At 52.8% G+C, this 19,704-nt stretch overlaps 1 protein-coding gene across 5 annotated transcripts in view; it reads right to left on the bottom strand.

The window, feature by feature from the left end:
• The window catches only part of ADCYAP1R1 (ADCYAP receptor type I), a 38,822-nt gene that overhangs the window by 1,341 nt on the left and 17,777 nt on the right, over positions 1–19,704 (bottom strand). For 2 of the 5 annotated variants that reach the window (XM_024755017.1, XM_024755016.1), the window contains 8 exons: positions 19,440–19,537; positions 18,827–18,959; positions 17,853–18,006; positions 17,360–17,420; positions 16,679–16,748; positions 12,631–12,722; positions 2,360–2,489; positions 923–964 (listed from right to left, as the gene is read on the bottom strand). In XM_024755017.1, the coding sequence (XP_024610785.1) occupies positions 923–964; positions 2,360–2,489; positions 12,631–12,722; positions 16,679–16,748; positions 17,360–17,420; positions 17,853–18,006; positions 18,827–18,959; positions 19,440–19,537 (780 nt within the window). Of the gene's footprint in view, positions 1–922; positions 965–2,359; positions 2,490–5,648; positions 5,733–12,630; positions 12,723–16,678; positions 16,749–17,359; positions 17,421–17,852; positions 18,007–18,826; positions 18,960–19,439; positions 19,538–19,704 lie in introns of all 5 variants that reach the window. The other 3 variants (XM_024755012.1, XM_024755015.1, XM_024755013.1) reach the window with 3 other exon arrangements.

The following is a 19,704-nucleotide window of genomic DNA, read 5'->3' as shown; positions in this document are numbered from 1 at the left end:
GTGTTGCTGCTAGCATGGTGCGCGCAGGGCATGCCCAGTTTCAGCGTCCACATACCCACCCCCTTTGCCAGCACTTTTGTGCGGTGCAGGCACCCTCCACCTCCAGTTCCGGCTCCCACTTCCACCATCGGTCCTGACAAGCTACTTGTACTCCGACTTCTTGTGTCTCCCAGCCACTCCCTGCAGGGCCCTGTCTGCCTCTCCACATCTACCCTTATCTGACCCTTCTGTAGGTGGTCTGAGCTAATCTTCTTATTTCTCAGATGCAAGAAGAGGAGGAAGCCTGCCATGGTCACCCAGCCAAGGCCCAAGCACTTGGTGCAATGACTTCTGCCCGCTCTCCAAAGCCATCCACCCATTCAGCCCCCATCCCCATCTCAGCATCTCTGTTCTGCACTCTGCTCAAAAGCCTCACCCTAACAGGCCTGGAAATGGAGCATTACTAGAAGGCTCCAAGCCGCTCCCCAGGGTCCCTCAAGTCCCGCTCTTACAGGGGATGGGTTTGGGCAGGCAGGCCGGCCTGCTGGGGGCAGGGCTGAACTTTGGATAGCTCCCCACTCAGCACCCCTGCCCATCACCTGCCTCAGAAACTGTATGTACCATTTCCTGTGCCTTGTCCTTCCTCACTTTCGGTTCGCCCTGACTAAGGTGTGTCTTCTGGTGAGAGCCCTCCCAGGTGGGTCTGCACTCAACAGTTGGTGCCTTTATGGAGGGAGCTCGGCTCCGGAGGCTGGGCCTCAGCTGCACAGCAGGCAAAGCGGGAGAGAATCTGGCACAGGGTGGAGGCCGTCAGGAGACGCCAGCACGGCTGCCGGCCCCCTCCTGTAGGTCGGGAGGATCAGCCCTGTGCGCCCAGCAGGCCACAGCCCTGTCTGCTCCCCAGCAAGCTGTACCTCCACTGCTAAGAAGGCCAGGATCTTACCTCCCCGTTCAGAAAACAGTAGAGAACAGCCACCACAAAGCCCTAGGGAGAGAAGACAAACAAAACCTGAGAATGCCAGCAAGGAGCCCTCCACCGGGAGTGTGTGGGAGGCCGCAGGAGCAGCGAGTGACAGCAGGAAGCAGAAAACTAAGATGATCTGAATGCAGGCACCTGCCTGGGAATCCGCGGTAAGATGGGAAAAGTTCTGTTTCACCAGGATGGCCACATCCATGAAGCCAAGTGGCTGGCGGGGGCATTCCCTCCCACTGACAACCCTGGCTTTGGATCTCACATTCCCTTGGTCAAATCCTTCCCATTCCCAAGGGCCAGCTCTAACCCACGTTCTAGAGGAGGCCTTCCCTGCACGCCCCAGAGTGTCCTCTGGGCTCCCCAGCCAGCCCGCAGGCCCCCTGAGGGCAGCAGTCCTACAGGACAGAGCAGTCCTGTCTGTATCCACCACCACCTCCCCACTCCACCCTCCCGCGGCCAGACACCCTTGTACGCAGAACACACAGAACACCACAGAAGTGCCTGGGGCAGAGTAGGTGCTCGGCTCTTCTACACACATTCTTGACTTATATTCTGTGCATTTAGAATTCTTGTGCTGAGACAGGAAGCCCAGGCTCTGACCCCCAGGCTGGGGCTTACGTCAACAAACCTCCCAGCCTTCCCAGGCTAAGAACCCGAACAGGTAAAATGGCCTTGAATTAAAATGGGGCAAGGGAGAGAGTCCGGTCAGATACACAGAATAACTTTGAGACCATCGAGGTCAAATACTCCTCTAAACAGCTGGGCTAGGGAGAGGCGCTCTATCCTGGGGACTTTCAAGGGAGCCACCCACCACCTTCACTGCCCCACTCACGCGCCCACCTGTTCATTTACTCACTACGCATCCTCGCACTGACTCACTCACCCCTTCACTCACTCATTTACAGCCCCGTTTACTGACTCCTTCATGCATGGACTTACTAGTCTCTGGCTCCCTCATCCCCTGGATCGCTTATTTACGTATCTGTTTGTTCATCCCCCTGTTCAGCTCATTCAGCTCCCTGTGACCAGATCCTGTGCTGGGTAAGACAAAGCTCCAGCACTCACGGGGTGCATGTTCTACAGGCTGAAGTCAAAGAGGTCTCTTGAGGCCACTCTGCCCACCCCCAGGGCCGATGGTGAGGGGCGGGGAGCTGCCGCCTTTGATCGCCCAAGGGAGGCCTGGTTCAGGACACCCGGACGCGGCAGCAACAAGAAAATAACAGCTTGTCTTCTCGTGGGAGCCTAGAGGGCGGACAGTAGAAAGGGCTCTCCCAGCTCCCTTCTAATCTAGTCCTATTATTCCAGAGGTGGAACCTAGAATAGGTTAAAGACGTAAAACCACCAACAAGGTAGAGGCCAGGGCCCTGGCTCCCCATGAGTTCTGCCCTCCACACACACCACACCTACCTGGAAGGAGCCCAGCCCCAGCTCAAACACAAGTCTCTCCCTCTTGCTGACGTCCTCTGGGGAGAAAGCAAAGACCGTGTAGTGGATTCCAAATAGTGGGATGAGCAGCAGGGTGGACCGGGCGAGCCGTCTGTGGGGAAAGAGCAAAACCTCTGCTCCGGGGGCTGCCAGGGCTTGGGGCCAGAGCCATGCAGGGCAGAGAAGCCCAGTCCCAGCCCCTACTCTCCCCCGGAGCTGGGGCCCCTATCCATGGGCTCCCTCAGGATTCTCTCCCGGTGCGTGGGGCCTGGGGGAGATGGCAGCCAACAGAGCCCAGGCTTCCAGAACTCCCTGGAAAGCGCTGGGGAGACAACCCCCTGTCTGCAGGGCACCCATCCCTCTAGGCCATGCCAGTATCCCGTACAACCACTAAACATGCACATGTGAGTATGTGACTTACACAGACCCTTTTTGGGAGGTGCGAAACCTTTGGGAAAAGTGAAGTCGGGGCAAAACCCTGGGATGGGATTTGGAAGGACAACACAAGGTGTCCTCAAGCAAAACAAGTATTCTCCTGCTCTGAAAAGCAGCTCCCTGTGCCTGGAAGGAGCAGCCCCTAGGGAACCACAGAGACAGTCGGCTTTCCTGAGTCTGGGGCTAGCCAGGCATGCTCGTGGAGAGTGATGGAGAGGCGCTGATGACAGGGAGGCGGGTGGGGAACATTGGGTAGACCACAGAAGGAGAGACATGGGAGGGGTCCCAGGAAGGGTTTACTGACTCCGAGCATAAACAATCACCGTCTGGCAGGAGGAACCTGCCACCTGGGAAACTGAGTCGGGGGAGCAAAGGCTGTCTGCTCAGGTGGGAGTAGAACGGGCAAGGGAGAAACGGCCCAAGGGACCTCAGTACTCTCTGAGGCCAGCTCTTCTGAGGTTCCTCTGACTGCAACTGGCTCCTGGGCCCAGTGGGGAGGGGCTCTTGTCTGAGAGGGTGGGGAACAGAAGCCACGGGAAAACATCAAGAGTAGGCATGGCGACGTGCTCTTTGTGGGTCCTGCTCCGGGGGGAGGGCGGCTCCCAGATGGTCTCCAAAAGGGGGGACCCCGTCTCTGCCCACCCCAGCAGACTGGCTCCCTTTGGATCTCCTGGAAGAGCCAGCCCCGCCTTACAGGTGCAGTCCGCCCCCTGGGCCCTCCTAGCAGAGCTCGGGCAGCGGGGTACGGGGGTGGCCGTTTGACTTGGGGCAGTCACACCGTGTGCCCCTCCCTCCCTCTTTCCCATCCCAGCCTTTCTGGGAGAGAATGTTCTACTGAATGTGGGGCCTCCGGATTTCAGGAGAAGAAGAATCCGTTGAGTCTGAGTGATGCCCTTGGCTTACCGAGAAGGAAAGGATGGGGAAGGGGAAGAAAGAAAAGCAGGGGAGGAGACACAGCGGAAGGGGAAGGAATAGCCTGGGGAGACCTTCAGGTGGACCAAGGCTCAGTCCCGGAAGGAAACAGCCCCTCGAGTGCCCAGTGCCCACCAATCCTCCCCGTGCTCACTGACTGCCCATTCTACAGGACCTGGGGGTGCCTGGACCAGAGCGGGCGCCAACAGGATCTGACGGGCTCCCACTCAGAGCCCAGCTGAGTTTGGGAGTGGTCTAGCCTCTCATCTGTCTGTCCTCTCTCGGATGTGGCTCTCTGAAGGCAGGCACGGGACCTCACTTAACTGTCATCTGCCCTGGCCAGCACACGCCATGCACAGGGCTCACATTCGGAAAGTGTGCGTCCATGAAGGGACGACCACACGGGCCCGGGATGAACACCTGGGAGCCCAGGTCCCGCTCGTGCTCATCTCCAGGCACCCAGAGGGCAGCGGGAAGTGCCGGCTGGAGGATGAAAGTCCAAAAAGAAGAGGACAGTGGCCTGGAGACGCAGGCGTGTGGACATCTGGCGGGGGCCTCTGTGACCCTGCCTAAAGGGGTTACTTTAAAAGAGCAGCTTAACTCAAGAAGCTGAGGAGGGAAGGCAGCCCTGGGATGTGCCACGGTCCCTGCCTTCTTGCCTCCTCTCCCCAGAATGGATCTGTTTCCAGGGATCTGCCCCTGACGTTTGAAAAGTGCCCTGGAAACCGAAAGGCCAGACTTCTCCAGCTTCCGTGGTGGTGGTGGATGGGACAGGTTTGGTACGTGAGAAACACAACCTTTCAGGCCCTTCCCGGCCCCAGGCAGATGTGGCGAATGCAGCAGGGCGTCCCACAGTATAGTCCAAGGGCAACGCCTTCCCTCCCCTGTGGCCCCAGTGCAGCCCAGGAATAATCAGGGACTTCTGCCAGGGACCCAGGGCACCCCCCTGACTCCTTTTGGTAGATGGGACAGTGGAGGCAGGTGAGGAAGTCACTGGGTCTCAGAGTCCGAGGACCTCTGTCCTTCGGAGGCCTTGGGCTGGGAACATATGGTGTGAACCTTGGAACCCCGCGTTGAGAAGTCACAGACTCAACGCTACGATCTGGTTAACCCAGAGAGACCACGGCACAGGGCCTTAGCCTCCGTCTTCCTGCCCCAAGGAGGCATCACCGGGCAGAAGAGGCCTAAAGAGTACAAAGAAGAGCTCCAACGGTCAGAGCCCCCCGAATTCCAGTGGGCTCCCCCACTTAAAGGGATGTCCAAGTTGGAGCTGAGGCTCCAGCAAGAGATGCCCCAGGGACTAGTGCTTAGGACTCCCTGGGTTCAAATCCTCACCCTGCCAACCGTGTGGCCTCGAGCGAGTCATTTCACCTCTCTGCGCTTCAGTTTCCTCACCTGTAAAATGAGGATAATACAAGTACCCACCTAATAGGCTTGTGTGGGGAGTCAGCCACTCAGCATGTTCGGTGGGAGTGAGGTGTGTGGGGTGAGGGCCCCGCCCCCTGCAGGAGGACAGCCTAAATGAACTCAAGCTCAAGGCCCTTAGAAATAATTTGGCAGTTACAAAGATTGAAACCCAGAGACGTGGGGATTTGCGGAAGACCACACGTCAGGACAGCAGCAGCGGCAGAGGCTTCAAAGCTGCTTCCTGCTCAGCATCGGCCGCGCCCCAGCTGCTCCACAGTGGCCACAGCCCCATGCCCGCAACCTCCCCTCCTGCCCCAGGCCACGAGGTTGCAGAGAACTCACAAGACACACAGATGTCAACATGCAACAGCTGGGAAAGGGCTTGGGGCTGGAGGCACAGGCTCGCTCCCTGCTCTCCTCCAGCCTGGGCGGACGCAAGCTCTGGGCGGTGGCAGCGGCAGCATGCGTCCCCCTCCCGTCCAGAACACCCAGCGGCAGCCACGCCACGCACACTTACAGAGTAATGGTGGACAGTTCTGACATCTTGCAAGGGTGCTGCTGAGCCCGCTGTGGCCTGCAGTAGCATTTCTGCACGCAGCTGCTGGGTGTGACAAGACGCGCATTACTTCAGCCGCGGGCACTGGGCAACGAGAAACTGAGGTGGGACTTAGGGCGACACGGCCCACAGGGCGGGCAGAGAGGCCCAGGGTGCAGAGAGAGACAGGGCCGGGGCGTCACGTGGAGGAGAAGGAGGAAGCCAAGGGCCGAGACGTGGTCAGCTCTGGACGCAGAAATACACACCTCTACATATATACGCGTGTGCATGGACGCACAGGTACACGCGAGCCCTCACACTGGGAAACCGACAGGTGGTGGGGTACGGGAGGGAGGGAACACGTGTGTTTGGAAGGTGGGGCCTGACTGGGGCTCACGCAGGGGACCAGGAACTGTCTCCAGAGTCAGCTCCAGGCACAGAGCATGGCCTTGACGGAGATCCCTCAGCAAGATGGGCAGCTGGAAACTCACGCCATGGACCTCACGCTGGCCCAGCCCTGGAATCAGGTCATTTCTGCACTTGCTTGTGAAAACCAGCTGGAGCACCCACTGGTCGTCCCTCCACCCTCCCCTCCCGCACCTTCCTCTGACCGAGCCCCCGGGTACCTCAGTGTGGGCCTAAGGGGAGCAGAGGCAGGATGGATGGAGCAGACCCATGAAACACTACACATCCACCATGTAAGTTAAAATTAAGTGAAAAATCCACTTCTTGGGTTGCCTGAGCCACACTACAAGGGCTCGGCAGCCACAGGCAGCTAGCGGTTCCTGGGCTGGACAGCACAGGTCTGGGGCATTGCCAACACTGCCCAGAGTTCTACTGCACAGTGCTGGCTAGCCTTCTCGATAGAAGTTCAGAGGGCAGGGGCTGAAGGCTGAGAGAGCACCTTTCGGGCTCTGCCCCGCTGCCTGCGGAAACGAGTCACCTTAAGGAGACACCCACAGGTGGGCCCAGGATGCCCGTCCAGCTCTACCTGGCACTGGGCGAGACACAGAGCTCTGCCTCCTCAGAGAGGTCTCAGGCTCAATCTCCACCTGCTTGTGCTTGGGTCGGCACAACTCATTTGTCTCCATCTCTGACAAACATGGAAGAAATGGAGTAAGAGCTGTGCCATCTCGTCAGACTGCAGAAGAGGTGCCCATTTCACACCCCCTCCTCAGGCACCGTGTGGCGGAGCTCCTAGTAGCTGCTGGCGAACTGATCAACCTGAGGGGGTCGGATGCAAATAAGAACAGATACGCACAAAGAGGCCAGACCTCTGGCATTCATGGATTCATGATTTGCGATTCCCACTCTTTTAAGAGTAAGTCTGAAGGTCCTTGACATGTAGTGACACGTCATTTTGCTGAGGCGAACATGTGAATCACACACTTCAAAGATGGGGCAAGCCGAGGTCCACCCAGCATCCTTGCCTCAGTTATGTCTGTGGTTCTCTCATTTAATTAACAACATGTTTCAATTCACACCAGACTGTGAGATGGGCACTAGTGAACCATTATACAGATGACGGATGCTATGATGCTCTGCTACCCAGACCAGCAGGATCAGTACCACCTGAGAGCTTCTTAGAAATGCAGAATTTCAGTGGCTGGCTCAGACCTGCTGCATTTTAACAACATCCCTAGGTGCTCCACCTGCAAATCAAAATTCCAGGAACACTGTTGTGAGGAAGTCATGTATTTGAGAAGTTTTTCACGTGCCTCAATGAAACGTCAAAGGTCTGTTTTGTACACATACAAAGAGACAGATGGACACATACAAGTATGTTCTCCTCAATAATTAAAAGAGCTTAATTGGGTATTCAGGAATGGAAGCCATTCTAGTCTTCAAATTTATTCTCTACCTTGCCCAGATTGAAAGGTTGACTACTCTCTCCTACAGCCAGTGGCCTGACCCCTCAACCTTGGCCTGGAAATCACAGAAATCAGGGTCCAGGAGCCCAAGAGCCCAAACCTCAGATGTCACTTCCTGCACACCCAAACTCTAAAGCTTCAGTTGTTCTCCTCAGAGACCCCCTTTCCCCAAACCTCCAATGACCGTTCAAAAGGATCCAGTGAAAAGAAACAAAAAGGAAAAGGGGTGGCAGAAAAGCGAGAGACAGGCATGAGAAAGAAAGACGTCAGAATCTCTGAAAAGTCACTTGTTAGTGAAAAACAGAAAAGAAATGCAATCAACAGGAAGAGATAAACCTAGGCTGGCTGATCAGCTCAGTTCTCACTTGGATCCAAGGGAGGACAAGAAACTCAGACAAGGGTAGCGGATGGAGGCTGCTTGGAGAACCCCACAGCAGGTGCACAGCTCACACCCACATCTGCAAGTCAGGGAGCCCTGGCTCCCAGGCCTGACTCTGCCAAAGTTTTGCTGTGTGTCTGCAGGAAGGTCAAAGCCACTTCCAGCCCATCTACAACCCAGGGATGCAGTACATGGTTTCTTCTGACCCTGCTTTGGTCTCAAGCGAAACTCCATGAACACTGCGGTGTCTTTTGCGTGCGAGGCTGCCTGGGCTGTGGCCCCTGGATGCTAGACAGAGACCCCTGCAGGGGAGCCCTTTGTGGGCAGCACCCCTGTCTATTTCACCCTGCTCCTAGTGGTCGGCATAGCACTGGACACTCGGCAGGCCCACAGAATGTTGTGACCTGAGCTAAACATTCTCCATAGGGTCCCTCCTGGTGCTAAGATGCTGTGTACCCCCAGAGCCCCAGCCCAGTCCCCAGGGAGGCACTCCCCACCACACTGGTACGCCAGGCAGCAGCCCAGTTCAGCAGATCTTGGAGTTTCCCTGCCCACCCTCCTTCTCCCCCGCAACTGAGGACCAGCCAGCCCTCAGTGCCCCTGGCCTGACCTGGGGGTCGGGGCACCTGAGCTCAAAGCTTCATTTGACCACTGACTTGCTGATTTTAGGTGTTGCCACTTTCCTTCTCTGGACTTCAGTTTCTCCACCTGCAAAATGGGGGCAAACATTCCCTACTGCCAATCTCTAACAGGAGCTGAGAGGATAGGGTGCTCCCAGGCAAGGGAGAGAGTGCTTTGGAAGGAGAAGATAGAGCCCCATGTGAACTGAGAGCCTTAGGCTGTGGGCTGAGGGCTTCCCGGCTGCACTTCTGCCTAGACATGGAAGAGTCTGTCTTCAGAGGTGAACGTCATCCCTCCGACACTGGGTAGGTCACAGCCCTGCTGAGCTATATGCTATCGGGTTGGCCCAAAAGTTCGTTCGGGTAACATCTTACGGAAAAAACCTGAACAAACTTTTTGGCCAACCCAATACATCACGGTGTCTGTTCTCCTTCCTTTACCCCAAGGTGCCGCGGGGACCTGCTCTGTGGGATGCCTGAGGGAAATACAGATGGGGTTTCCCTCCCCGACCCCAGACCCAAGAGGCAGCTCCCAATGCCCATCTTGCAGCAGGGAGAGCACTGGGAATAAAGCCAGCTCACTGCAGGGCCAGGCCTGAGATGCTCTCAGCACAATCAGTGTCTGCCCTGAAACCTCACCCTCCTGTTTCTCAACCAGTTGGCTTCTCACAGAGGTAAACTCTGGTCCCCAAGACAAGGCAGGCTAACCTTACCCCAGAATGGGCCTGAGCCCAAACCATCTGCCCCAAACCAAGTCGAGCCTAAGCGCAGGCTTAGCCCCGACCCAGGCCCACACTCCATGCCTGGCCACTGCCCAAGTCCTGAGCCCAGCCACTCCTTCTACCAGCCAGTGAGAGAATGGAGGTGGCTCAGGGCCACTGTCCCCCTGCCAGAGCCTCAGGCCCCAACAGGTCCCTCTGCGGCTGGGTTGGGAGCGCCGTCTTGGTCTAGGGAGGAGGACAAACCCTTATCATCTGAGCAGCTGGAACCAACCTACAGGAAGGGGAGTGAATGCTGGTCTGAGGGCACAGGCAGGGGGTCCTCTCGGGCTTTCTAGGGGATGCCCAGGCTTAAATTTGTTCTGGAAACAGGAAAAACCCGGAAAGCTGTTGTGGGCAGATATGAAGGGATATCAGCCCAACACATAACTCTGTTGACCCAAGGGGACTCGGACGCAGCCCCGAAATCTCCCTCTCCTACCATGTCATGCCCCTTTTTTAATGCCCCCCATTGTCTACCCACTTCCCCACTTGCAGCAGACACCTCCCAGCTCAAAGCACTCCAGGTGGGGCAGTTTTTTACAAGGCTGGAACCCACTAGGGCCTCTCCTTCCAGGAAGCCTTGTTTAACACTATCTTCTTGTCTGTAAAGTCTCTGAGGGTAGAAATGATGGTGCAGTCGAGTTTGAAGTCAAGGGTCTGCCTGCACTGTGGCTATGGCTTCACTCTTTCCTGCTGGATTCATCTAACTTCACTGATAACTAGTTCCCTTGGCTGTAAAATGGGGATTATAGTTAATCCAGATTTGCCACGTGGGCGTTAAACGTGCACGTACTGAATGGCAAGTGTTTTTAAATGCTCTGCAGTTCTTCGCGGCATGGCCACTTTGAATGCCCCTCACTTTCACCAGTAGGGTCTCCTGGACCCTAGAAACACTCAAGCATGATGCTGCATTTAATGGGATCAAGCTGATCCCTTGTCCTGTGTCAGCCCTCCCACCTGGCTTGCAGACCACATCCACCTGAGGTTTAATCTTTGGGGCTTGAGACGAGCACAAGTTTAGATTTCTCTCAAAAAAAAAAATGTGCTGAGATTTGAGGGGGATTTTTTACATGATAAAAGTAAACCAGAGCTTCCCTGGTGGCGCAGTGGTTGACAGTCCGCCTGCCGATGCAGGGGACACAGGTTCGCGCCCCGGTCCGGGAAGTTCCTACATACCGCGGAGCGGCTGGGCCCGTGAGCCATGGCCGCTGAGCCTGCGCGTCCGGAGCCTGTGCTCCGCAACGGGAGAGGCCACAACAGTGAGAGGCCCGCGTACCACAAAAAAAGAGTAAACCAACTACAGCCATACCCCTGAGATATTGTGGGTTCGGTTCCAGACCACAGCAATAAAGCGAATACCGCAATAAAGCGAATATTGCAATAAAGCAACTCACATCAATTTTGTGATTTCCCAGTGCATATAAGGGTTATGTTTACACTGTCCTGTAGCCTGTTAAGTGTGCAACAGCAAAATGTCTAAAAAAAAGTACACACCTTAATTTGAAAACACTTCATTGCTAAAAAATGCTAATCATCTGAGCCTTCAGTGGGCCATAGTAGTAACAAAGATCACTGATCACAGAGCACCACAACCATAAGAATGAGGAGGTTTGACATATTGCGAGAATTACCAGAATGCGATGCAGAGACACGAAGTGAGCAAATGCTATTGGAAAAATGGGGCTGACAGACTTGTTCAACACAAGGTTGTCACAAACCTTTAGTTTGTAATAAAAGCAATAACTGCGAAGCACAGTAAAGTGAAGCGTGATAAAACGAGGCATGCCTGCAGCTGGTTCTTTAAACGTTTGTACTTAAATGTATAAACCCTGTGCTAATTACAGATGGTTCTTATCTATGCATTAGGAAGGCCTGACAAGACTCTACAGCTCCCAGTCTACAATTTACCTTGAAAACCCTGGCTCCACACTTCCCTCCCTCCAGACCCTGGGGTTCTTGCTGCCTGGGGAGGGATGTCCAAGCTGGTAAAGTATGTCCGGGGGTCAACAGAGGGTCCTTACTCAGGCTGCAGCTGAGCCACCATGTATGACCCTGCACAGGCAGAGTGAGGGGAAGCTAGGAGAGGCCCCAGAGGAGAGGTGCCAGGGACCTCAGAAGAAGAAACAGATCCTACCAGGAAGCAAGGTGGGGCAGGAGCTGGGGGAACCATGGTTGCTTAGAGCTCAAAGGAGAGACAAGGCCGACTTTGCTACCCACCAGCTTCAGAGGCCCGAGGTGACTGCTAGCGTGGGAACCAAGCCACCCTCAAGCAGGATAAGCAGGCCAGACGTAAGGATGTGGTTTCTGACACTGGACCAGAAAAGGTGAGGGGAGCGGAGGGGCCCTGTTTTGTGGCTCCTGGAGAAGAAGGCAGGAATGATCTCGCCGGGGCAGCTACTTGCAGACAGCTGGCCCTACCAGCCCATCAGGGCAGGGCCTCCAAGAGTTTATGACTTATGTGGATGAAAAATTTTCAGCTACGTAACATACACATATAAGCAAAGGTTGGTGAACATTTGCCAAAACATGAAAAAATAAAGGGCAATAAATGGAGAGCCAAAAGAAGGAGGGGAGGGGCGGTCAATGTAACCATCCTATGCGCGGGGAGAAGCAAGCCTGACGGCACCAGGCCCTAGGCTAATCCCTGCCGCCAGCGGAAGGGCGACTATCACAGGAGAGGCACCCAGGCTGAACAGAGACCAAGGGCGATCTCCGCTGACCTGGGGAAGCCTCAAGGAGCCTGAGGGAAGGATCTGGCGCTGATCCCTGAGCAGTTCCTGCCTCTCCCTCTCTCCGGGAGAATGGCAGGGTGGAGGAGCCCTCTGCTCGAGTCTCTCTGCCGTCCCACTTGTCCACTGGGCAGCCCATCAAGGTTCTGAGCCCCAGGCTGCAGCCTCTGATGGAGGCCGGACCAGCCCCCTCTGGTGCCACGAGAGCACCTCAGCTCCTTCTAACCTGCTCTCTTCTTAAACTGAGGACGCAACACACACGGCTTCCACGCCAGAGACTGTCCTCAGATTCCCTGTGCCTATCTGGCCCCTCCAGCCAATCACAGGGCACCAACCTGCCTCCCCGGGGCCGGAAGTGCCTCCACAGCACACACACCCAGATGGTCATGTTCCCGACCACAAAGCAAGAAGGCTTGAGATGGAAGATGACTGAAGGAGAGGTGGGCAACTATATTTTAAAGGTACTTTAACCCAAAAGAATTCCTGCCAATGCCCATGCTAGGGTACCCCATCAGCGACACCCAGGCCTTCTCCTCCTGTGTCCTGTGTGCAGGGCCCATACACCTGTTGGACTTGACCATGGCATTCACCTAATGGTACTTACAAGTAGATGCTGGACTCGTTGCCTCCCATGTCTGGAGACTGAAGTTTCTGCACAAGGATGACAATGATGCCGATGAAGAGCACAAAGTTAACCTGAGAAGCAAAGAAAAACCAGATGAAAATGATTTGAGCAAAGACTTTCCGCACCCCGGCCTCTGCACTGTCTGTTATTCCCCCAACAGGGCCCTCCTCCCATCCAGTCAAGACCCCATCTAGGCTTATCATCTTAAGACGGCAGCATGAGAACACTCATTCACCCCCCAGCCTCCCTCCATATCACTGAAATGACAGGAGAGAGAGATGAAGAAGAATGCCATAAGAGGACCGAGAAATAGCAAAGATGATCATGAGTGAGCCAGAAAAGGGAGCAATTTCTGGAAAAGAAAGAGCAAACAGTGTCAGGGTGATGGAAAAACTACAGTGCCAAGGAGAGAAGAGGCTATCGCAGAGGTGAGAGCTGTCCTCTGGAGAAACGCCAAGTCCAGAGTCACTGAATATGGAAAACCAGAATGGACAACCATATAAGCCTTATTAATTAAAGGACTGCCTGGGGATAGCAATAACCTTTACCTTCAGACAAAAGCTCTCTAAACAAAGTGGGAAGCTGTGTCTACGGTGAGAAAGGAAGAGGGAGGGGAGCAAATAAAAAGAAACAAGGCGACTACACAGCAACACCTGGCTGTAGCAAAGCAGCGCTCAAGGAGGAAACGGAGAGCCTAACACTAACTTAATAAAAAATAATAAATATTGAAAATAGAATAATTAACCATTCAAATCAAAATCTAGGGAAAGAGTACCACAAATTTAAGTTATACAAGAAAGAAGTTAAAGATAAAAACTCATTAAAGAGGGTTTCCCTGGTGGCGCAGTGGTTGAGAGTCCGCCTGCCGATGCAGGGGACACGGGTTCGTGCCCCGGTCTGGGAAGATCCCACATGCCGCGGAGCGGCTAGGTCCGTGAGCCATGGCCACTGAGCCTGCGCGTCCGGAGCTTGTGCTCCGCAACGGGAGAGGCCACAACAGGGAGAGGCCCGCATACCGCAAAAAAAAAAAAAAAAAAATCATTAAAGAAATACAAAAAAAAAAGTAGACTTGATCGATAAAAATAAAATTTTTTGGTTTTGCTCTGCTTGTTTTCACAGATCAAGTAGAATGGTAAAGCCTCCTCCAGAGGGCAGGGTTCTGTCAGTCTTGCTTTCTACTGCATGCTCAGTGTCTAATCAGTACCCGGGATTTAGCACAGTAAATACTGTTAACTGCACATGTTAGTCCAAAAGGAGAAAATGCAACTAAGCACATTTAGGGATGAGAAAGAGGACAACAGATGTACAGAATATTTTCAATCATCACAAGGAAAAAAAAATCAAACAAAATGGGAAAATATAAATTAATCAAATCAAGTCAACATGTAGAAAATCAGAATAGAGCAATGACCTCAGGAGAAATTTAAAAAGTACTCAAAGACTTATGCATTAAAAGGCACCAGCCCAGATAATTTTACTGGCCAGTTTCAAAATACCCTTAGGGAAGATGTAATTTACATACTACTTCATTATTTAAAAGCAAATAAAAAGAAAACCTCCCAAATTACCCATGAGGCTAACAAAACCCTAGTACAAAACCTAGACAAGGACAGAAAGTGTGTGCGCGCACACACACCCACGCACACGCCTAAAACCGGAGAACTTACAAAGAACGATGTAAAAACTATAAACAAAATATTAACAGATAGAATTTAGCAGTGCATTAAAAGAACAAACAAAAAAAACAAACAAAGAACAAACAGATCACAGTCATAAAGGTTTTATGTCAGGAATGCAACAAAAATCTACTAATATTTGTTACATTAACAGATTAAAACAACGAACTACCTTTATACCACATAAGATTGGTGAATAGTTCAGTAATGGAAACATCAACAAAAACATAAGAAATGAGCACTTTCGTACTCTGCCTGTGGAAGGCAATTTGATATCCATGAAAGTGTTAAATGTATACATCCTTTGTCCCAGAAATTCCACTCCTGGGATTTACTCTAAAGCATATTCACACATAACTCAAGAGTATGCACGAATATATCCACCACAACACTGTTCATCATGAAGATAAACTGGAATATTATAAATGTCCATCACTAAGGGAATGATCAATTAATGTCTCCAGAACACATCTGATAAAATTCAACACCTATTCCTGACTTTTAAAAAATAAACACTAAAACAAGAAAAGAAGAGAAACTTTGCTAATTCAGTGAAGGTAACTCCCCCAAACTATAGCAAACACCATCCTCAAAGAAACCAAGGAATAAACAGTATAAATATTGGAAATGAAAAGTAAAATGTATTTCCACTTATAGATCATGTAATTTTCCATGAGAACCAACTGAAAATGGATAAGAACCAATAAAAGAGCTTGAAAAGGTAACCAAGAAAAAAATACACAAAAACTAATAGCTTCCCTAAGTCCCAGCCCAAATACACCCACTAGAAAACCTAACGAAAGAATGATTCCTAGACACAAGACGAGCACAAACGGAAAGACACCATAAAGGGAAACCTAACAAGACAACTAAAAAAAACGGTCAAAAATGACTCTATGAGAAAGACTGAATAAATGGAGAAGCATGCCATATTCTTGGAAAGGAAGACTCAATATTTTAAGAAAACCACTTCTCCAAACTTGTTTATAAATTCAATGGAGTTCCTATAAAAATCTCAACCAGCCTTTTTTTTTTTTGCAACTTGACAAATTTGCAACTTGACAAATTTGAAAGTCCATCTGAAAAAGTAAATGTGTGAGAAAATTTGGAAGGGGAAAAAATAAGGAAGGGGATATGAGCACACCCAATATCAAAACATGCTGCCAGTTTACAGTAACTTGCCACAGGAAAAGCCAAATCGATTAGTTACATGGAGTAGGAAGTCTGGAACTAAACACAAGTAGAGTACATTGAGTGTTTACGATAAAGTGGCATTTCTACGTAATGGAGAAAGAAGGACCTATTCAATAAAAAGAACTGAGAGGGTGGATGTCCACCCATTGGAAAAAAAATAAGGTTAGCTATCATTTCAGATCAGACAGAGAAATAAAATTTCAGATAGATTAAAGGCATATGTGTAATAATGCAATCTATAAAATTGTTATAAAACAATTAAAAATACTTTTATATCTTAAGGTTGGGAAAGACTTCCATAAACAAGAAATAAGGCTCAGTGCTTCCCTGGTGGCACAGTGGTTGGGAGTCCGCCTGCCGATGCAGGGGACACGGGTTAGTGCCCCGGTCCAGGAAGATCCCACATGCCGCAGAGCGGCTGGACCTGTGAGCCATGGCCGCTGAGCCTGCGTGTCTGGAGCCTGTGCTCCGCAACGGGAGAGGCCACAACAGTGAGAGGTCCGCGTGCCGCCAAAAAAAAAAAAAGAAAGAAATAAGGCTCAGAATTCATGATGAGAAAGCCTGACAGTCTGACTATATAAAATTATGCAATCTTGGAAGTATACTTACAACATGTATAACAGATGAAGCGTTACTATCTATCGAACAGTAAGAAAGATAACAACTGGACTAGAAAAATGAGCAAAGAATAGATAATAACCAGAATAAAAACAAATTGTCAATAAATATTTGAAAAAAATGCTCTGTTGCACTAGCAATATGGAGAAATGCACATTAAAACAATAAGCTACCATTATCTCCCACAAGGCTGTGCAAAAATTTAAATGATTGAAATTACAAGTGCAGACAATGACATGGGAATACCCTTTGTGACCCAGCAATTCTACTCTGGGGATTAATTCTAAAGAAATATTCACACGTTTTCAAAACTACGCACAGAACTGTTCCTAGTAGCATCTTTCATAATGAGGGAAAATGGGATAAAGATAAATGTCCAACACTCGCGGAAGAGCTAAATAACTTGTGCGTCCTTTTTGCAGAATATAACACAGCCACGGGAGGTTGGTTTGTGTGGTGACCTCTTTATTTCTCCTCCTCCCCTGCCTTTCAGCCCAGGCCTCTGTTTCTTCCCTGCTTCTTGTCCCAAGGACACTCACCATTATGGAGCCAACCACAGGGGCTTTGATCACCCACCACAGAGCCGTGTTGTCATTCATATCCCAGCAGCTGCAAGACAGACAGAAAGAAGAGAGATGATGCTTGGGGGCATCATCTCTCCTGGCTGGCTGGAAGGGATGGAAGGGCATCACCATCTCCTTCCAGCCAGCCCCTCCTGCAGCTCTGAGGAGGGGCTGGCTGGAAGGAGAGCTCTCAGGCGGGCTGCACACCCAAGCCCAGCCCTGGTTCAAGTGCCTTGGTCCTTCCCTCTGCTCCCCTGTCAAGGCAGGGACTGGAGCCCAGGAGTGAGGGCACCAGTGGGCTCCTGGGCAAGGGCCACGTTCCCCCTTCAGACCTAGGGCTCTGGGGGATGCGACCTCACCCTCGACATTCCTCCTCCCCTCCCTAAAAGGAGAACAGCCACTCAGAGTTGGGCCCAGAAGCAGAGCAGGACTCTGAAACCTTGCACATTCCCTCACTGAGTCCTGGCTGAGATGTGGCTGGGTGGGTCCACCCGCAGTGGGGTCAGGGTACAGTCACTGCCCAGGGCTGGTGGTACAGCCATGCCCGGCATTGGATGGTTTGCCTGAGACAGTTCATGGGATATCAGGACAGCCGCTGACAACCATCTGTAAGAGCCTCCTTGGGGCTCCGGCCCTGGCTCTCGGGCATGTACTCACCCTGTGTCATCGAAGTAGAGCCTCAGCACAGCCCACACGGACACACACACAGTTGGGGTCCCTGGAGAGCAAGAAAAGGAGCCCCGTGATAACTGGAAAACCAATAGGCCCAGTGTCCCCCTCAGACTTAGGGCTTCTGGGGGTCAATGAACCCCTCAGAGCTGGGGTCCCGACCCATGGGACATGTCTCCCTCTCAGACCTGGAGTCCTGGGGACCCTAACTGTCCCTCACACCCAAGCCTCCTGGGGGTCCATGTCTCTCCCAAACCCTGGGCTACTTCGCCTCTCAGGAGGACTCTTGAGCATATCCCCTCCATCAGACAGTGGGCTTCCTACGAGAAGAGCAAGAAAGCATCCAAGAACTGGGAGTGTGCCATCAGCTGCGAGGCAGGTCAGTGCCTCCCTCCTCTGACCTGACGCTCCCGGACGGCAGGACCAAGGACATCCCCGGCCATGAGGCCTGAACCTGTCTGGGAGACAGCCAGTGACCTACCCCAGCCAATGAGGATGTACCAGTAGAAGTATCTCCTCTCGGGGAAGAAGGTCTCCACCAGCAGGGTGAAGAGGTACAGGCCCTCAATGAACAGCCAGAAGTAGTTGGATACTACACAGTAGTGGAAGAAAACCATCACAGCCTTGCATTCCACCTGCAGGGAGAGCGAGGAGGGGGAGGGTGGCACGAGACCCCACCGAACCCTGAAAATCCAGCTCAGCAGGACCAGAGAGGATCCTGAGGGCCCTTCAGCTGAAAGCATGCTCGGGCTTAAACACCCCATGGGTCTGAAAGACTCAGTATTCCTGGATTCAGAGTTTAAAACTGCAGCATCCTATGAGTCTGAGTCGAAGCTGCCATGGAGGCAGACCTGCACAGGTCAGAAAACATGGAACCCCCTTTTCCCCCCAGGCTCATTCTCCCCGACTTTCCCATCCCATCCCCAGTCCCCACAGGAGAGGCGAATAAGGAGGACCCTGCAAGGAGCCTCCTTGGTAAAATAGAGGTTTCAGGCATCACATAGGTTAGGGGAACACCCCTGGCCCCCCAGAAATCTCACAGATCCCCCTCCAAGTGAGCCCTTTCAGGTCAAGGTCTTGTGCTCTGGGCTGTTCTTTCCATCCTGCCCCAACGAAGCCTATCTTTTTTGCTTATCTCCAAATGTATCAGAACTGGGGAGGTGGTCTGGAGGGAACCCCAGCCAATCAGCCCCTTGGCTCCACCTTGGGTTAAGCGACCCGCGGCCAAGCCAGCCCTCTCTCTGAGCCTAGTCAAGCGGGACTTGACATTTCCACCCGACCCTCCTCAACTGCTCTGCCAAGGACACACAGAGGCCAAGGGACGGGAAGTGAAGTCCCGCTGGGGTCTCACTGGCTGCTAGTAACCGCATGGTCATTCCTGGGTTCCCGTGTTCACTGGGGTTGACGCCTTAACCTGCAGGAAAACACCTGGACGGCAGGGCTCCGCGCACTCACAGTGGAGATGAAGCAGTGGTTGCCGTCCTGCTCAGCGTAGAGGATCCAGTCTTTGATGAAGACGGAGATGGCCCTCAGCATGAAAGACGCAAAGAGGTTCATGTGGATGAAGTTTCGGGTGCAGTGCAGCTTCCTACACCAGCGGCCAGGGAAGCAAAAGGCTTTGAAGTAAGGAACTCCACAGCCTTCCACCCTCCACCTCAGGGTCTGCTTTGGGCCGACTCCACGGCTTTGTCTCAAGGGGGTCCTCCACCTAGACCATCCCCTTCTTCCCACCTAGGCTCTAAACCCTTGCTCACTCCCAGGCCCCTGCCACCTGGCCCCACTACCCCGTGACCTACTCTCTCCTGTGGCCTCTCTTTATCTAGACCAGGAAGATAAAGTGAGGAACGTAGGTCTCCTGCCCAGGGTCTTCCTTGCTGTGTGGCCCTGGACAAGTCAGTTGCCCTCTCTGGGATCAAGTTTCCCATCTCTTATCCTGGGCGTGGGGGAAATGCCTTCCAAGGGACTTCCAGAGCCGACATCCAGGGAAGGAGTGGGGGGTGGGAGGGATGGAGCAAGGGCTCTGAGCTGGGGTGGGCTGCACTCGCTCGAATGCTGCCCAGGGTCTCACCGGAAACGACACAGGATGACCATGGCAGTGGTGAGGGTGACAAGGGACGTGCTGTAGCCAACTGTGTACAGGGCCTTCACCGACAGGTAGTAATAATCCTGGAGCAGAGCACAGGACACGCAGGGCTTCACACGGGGCCTGCCCCCGGCCCCCGGCCCCCACGGAACTGCATCCGATCTCCCAGGCCAGGGCCTGCTGCCCAGCTCCTCCCTCCTCTCCGCTCTTGTTGATGGCCTCTCCTCCACACCCCACTCAGTTCCGACAC

Source organism: Neophocaena asiaeorientalis, unplaced genomic scaffold (assembly GCF_003031525.2).
Source record: "Neophocaena asiaeorientalis asiaeorientalis breed wild unplaced genomic scaffold, Neophocaena_asiaeorientalis_V1.1 scaffold36, whole genome shotgun sequence".
Lineage (NCBI taxonomy): Eukaryota > Metazoa > Chordata > Mammalia > Artiodactyla > Phocoenidae > Neophocaena > Neophocaena asiaeorientalis.
Note: the sequence above shows the minus strand (reverse complement) of the source record. Positions and strands in the feature narration are given on the sequence as shown.